The following is a 4294-nucleotide window of genomic DNA, read 5'->3' as shown; positions in this document are numbered from 1 at the left end:
TTTTAGGCAGACAAGGTTCCTTGGGTGAATTTGATATCTTTTATTAGACCAACCCAAATGGTTGGAGAATAGTTATTAAGCAAGCTTTCGGGTTCAAAAACCCTTTCATTTTGAAAACTTCTTTTTGAAAACCCTGTATGGTCCATTACTTTCAGCATATAAAACAGAGAAAACGAGGTCTAAATAAAATAATGGTAAGATCTATACTGCCTTTACAAGCTATGCAACCTTCTCTCTGGGTATATCAAGGCCATCTAACACATGAATATAACATGAGATTTGTAACTCAAAGTTATCAGTGCAAATACCCTCTTGGGTTAGGGAGGAAGAAAAGGTATAAGGAAACGTAAGAGTTTTATGAATGAATTGAATTAAATAAAACCTAATTTAGAGCGGCTCAATAAGTTCTGATGCCTAGGAGACTTGAAGATAGAATAGGGGCTGGGCCATGCCCCACCCTCACCATGGGACCAGCGTGGATCCAGGCTTCTGCCCCACTCAGCATGCCTGGATGGGGCCCTGCTGTGACCGCCCTGTGCCGGATCAGAAACACCAGACAGATCTGGCCCATAGTTGGTCTGAGCACTGCCCTTCTGCCCCATTGGTCAAAAAGGTTGAGCCCCACAGGGGTTCATGTGTTGAACAGGAAAGCCTCTAGGGTAGACAGGCAATTGCCCCAGTCTGCCCTATGGGTCAATGTGGGCACAACTCCACATAACTATGCCAGGACCTGGGTATCACCCACCTATAGGATGTGAACAGAAAAAAACAGAACACCCTCCCCTTCCCACTACCCCGAAACTTATTTGAAGATTCAGCAAGCTGCAGTTACTGACTCCAATTTTAGTTGCTACTTGGGCTCTATCAAGTATGCATAACTGACATCTCCAGCAGGGTTTCAACAGAAAGACTCCAGCTGAGGCTACAGTTTTTGTGTTTAAATAGAACATTAAACAACACAGAGCAGGTTCCTTCCTCTGGCTTGCTAGAAGCACCACCTTAATGATTCCTTTAAGTTCCATCTGCTTGCAGCCTTGAATTGTGTATCAATGGAAAGTCAAATGACACACACTAAAAATTCATTTATTCTTGGAGCAGGAGTTCCTGTTATTGGCACTATATGAGTTCACACAGAGTCAGGATTTGACCTAAAGTCTTGAAGAGAAGATCAATCTGTCTGAGAAAAACTAGAAATGTAGTGCATAAAAGCCTTGAAAGCCTTTTCAAATCTAATTTACAATTGTGCTTTAGGTACTGTAGGTGGTTTGTTGAGTCAGAACATCCTGCATTCTTTCCCACCCTGTGTTATTGTAGAAACTGAGGTTTGTGCTGCTTGCAATCCAGGCAGATAATTTATAGATTTTTCCAATATCAAGCCTAAATAAAGTTCAGGAGTTTTTCTCCAGAATGTCCATTAAGCAAACTTACACTAGCTACATTAAAACTATTTCACAGTGCAACACACACATTTATACAAGTTAAACAAAAGTCAAAGGGATTTGGAAGCTGCAGGCTGAAAGAAGCAGAGGAGAGAAAAAGGGAAAATGTGAGTATTGATGCTCAGAAGGTGTTTGGATGATTTGCTTTAACAGCCCCTTCCTCCAGTCACTTTGAGAGAAAATATATTGGATTTTGCAGGCCAAAAAGAGAAAAGTAGAAGACATTTATAAAAACAAATGCTTAGAGTGGAAATGATTTTCAACCTTATGCCTTTCAGAACACTGACTCCACAATTATTTGCTAAATGGCAATTTTAGGGCATTTATTGTATTTATTTCAATATGAGTAATGCATTATAGTATGATCAGGCACAATGATGACTAACGTGAAAATAAGGACTATGCATATTATAATCATCACTGGCATAAAAACTGCATACTGTATATTTTAGCACAGACCCTTTGCAAACTTAAATTTCTACCAGTACTGCCAAGCTATACAGTATGCCAGATCCATTCAGACATATTCAGATCCCTGAAGGACATTGAAAGAAACACTACATACTCTGACCTCTGACTCATAACAACCTCTCTCTACCAGAGAAAAAGGCCATAGAATCTCTAAGATCTAACCACCAAATAGTAATAAAACCAGCAGATAAAGGAGGAGCCATAGTCATCCTAAACCGTGAGGATTACATAAAGGAAGCCAACAGACAGCTCTCTGACACCACCTACTACAAAGAACTACAAGAAGATCCTACTCCCCTTTTCACCAAAAAACTCAACAATACCATCAAATCATTTCCACCAAGATTACAAGAAAAACTACAGACCTTGATCCCCCCGCTACCTAACCCAGGGACTTTTTACATGCTCCCTAAAATCCACAAACAAGGGAACCCTGGCAGACCTATCATATCCAACCATGGGACCCTAACTGAGGAAATATCAGGTTTTGTTGAATCCATCCTAAAACCGCTTGTCACCCACAGAGCAAGTTTTGTCCAAGACACCACAGACTTGCTACGGAAACTTAAAAACATAGACCACCTTCCCAGGAACACACTCCTAGCCACCATGGACGTTACCAGCCTATACACCAACATCCCACACCAGGATGGCATCCATGCCTGCCTTACATATCTACAGGAACAAGATTACAACCCAGAATACAGACCCAAAGATATCACTGAGCTTATACACTTCATCCTCACACACAACAATTTCACTTTTAATAATCAACACTTCCTCCAGATGATGGGAACAGCTATGGGCACTAAAATGGCCCCACAGTATGCCAACCTTTTTATGAGCCACCTGGAAGAAGACTTCCTCAAGAACTGCACCATCAAACCCTTGCTGTACTTACGATATATCGATGACATCTTCATCATTTGGAGTGAGAACCTGGAATCTCTACTTGAGTTCCACCAGAAATTCAACAGTCACCATCCCTCCATCCGACTTTCTTTAGAATACTCCAACACCAACATCCCCTTTTTAGACACAAGGATCAGTATCCAGAAGGGTAAAATACAGACCACAGTATACAAGAAACCCACAGACCAACATACATGTCTGCACAGAACCAGCCATCACCCGAAACACACCAAAAAAGCTGTGCTATACAGCCAAGCCCTCAGATACCACTGCATCTGTACTGAAGAGAACACCCGGGATTGCCACCTCACCAATCTTAAAAAGGCTTTCACCCAGCAAGGACACTCCTCCAGAGAGGTAGATCGCACGTTTGAAAGAGCCACCTGGATACCACGTGAAGAACTGCTGCAGTACAGAAGAAAAACACCCACAAATTGCACACCGCTGGTTATGACCTATCACCCATCCCTTGAACCTGTACGGAAAATCCTCAAAAAATTGCAACCCATATTAGAAAAAGACCCTATTCTTAAAAAGATCTTCCCAGAGCCACCCATCCTAGCCTTCAGACAAGCACCGAACCTCGCCAACCTCATCACCAGAAGCAAACTTCCTCAACCCCAGAACACACCAAAAGGATCCAGACCGTGCCATGACAAGAAATGCAAAACCTGCCCCTACATCTCCACCACCCCCACTATTGCTACACCCCACAACAGAGCCATCAGCGTCCCAGGATCTTACAGCTGCACCTCCAGGAATGTAGTATACCTCATCCAATGCACCAAATGCCCTGATGGAAGATATGTAGGAGAGACCAGACAACAACTGCGCACCAGAATGAATGCACACCGGAAATCCATCAAAGACAGAAACACCCAATTACCGGTGGGGGCACGTTTCTCACAGGAGGGCCACTCTCTCTCCAATCTCTCAGTCCTGATCCTCAAGGGAAATTTACACAACACATCCCAGAGACGAGCCTATGAGCTCCATTTCATCAACCTGCTGGATACTAGAGATCAGGGACTAAACATAGACATTGGATTTTTGATACATTATAATCTGCCTGGCAACTGACTCCCCAGCCCAGCCCAGCCCCTGGCTTGTTTCCTTTTCATTCCATCCAGGAAGAGCACACAGCAACTGCTGCAGCTTCCTGAGCCTGACGAAGGGTTTTTGAACCCGAAAGCTTGCTTAATAACTATTCTCCAACCATTTGGGTTGGTCTAATAAAAGATATCAAATTCACCCAAGGAACCTTGTCTGCCTATATCCTTAGACCAACACGGCTACAGCCTAAACCCATGCTGCTTTTTATGCATTTGCTGGCAGCTGCAGGGTTCCCACCCATGTGCTTTCCTCCCATCAATCATAGGGGGGTGTTGTAATGTCCTCCCAGCTCTCCTTGTTGACACAGGGTGTGTTTGCTTTCAGGACCAGCGGCTAGCCTGCATGGTAAACCACACTGC

General features: G+C 43.4%; 1 protein-coding gene across 1 annotated transcript in view; it reads left to right on the top strand.

Moving 5' to 3' along the window:
- AARS2 (alanyl-tRNA synthetase 2, mitochondrial) overlaps window positions 1–4294 on the top strand; it is a 36350-nt gene that overhangs the window by 22572 nt on the left and 9484 nt on the right. Inside the window, 1 exon segment of the mRNA XM_014517389.2 lies at window positions 4260–4294. This exon segment is cut by the window's right edge and continues 12 nt beyond it. Coding sequence (XP_014372875.2) covers window positions 4260–4294 — 35 coding nt within the window.

The sequence above is a fragment of the Alligator sinensis genome, unplaced genomic scaffold (genome assembly GCF_000455745.1).
Source record: "Alligator sinensis unplaced genomic scaffold, ASM45574v1 scaffold198_1, whole genome shotgun sequence".
NCBI classification, from domain to species: domain Eukaryota; kingdom Metazoa; phylum Chordata; order Crocodylia; family Alligatoridae; genus Alligator; species Alligator sinensis.
This window is presented reverse-complemented; position numbering and strand designations above follow the sequence as displayed.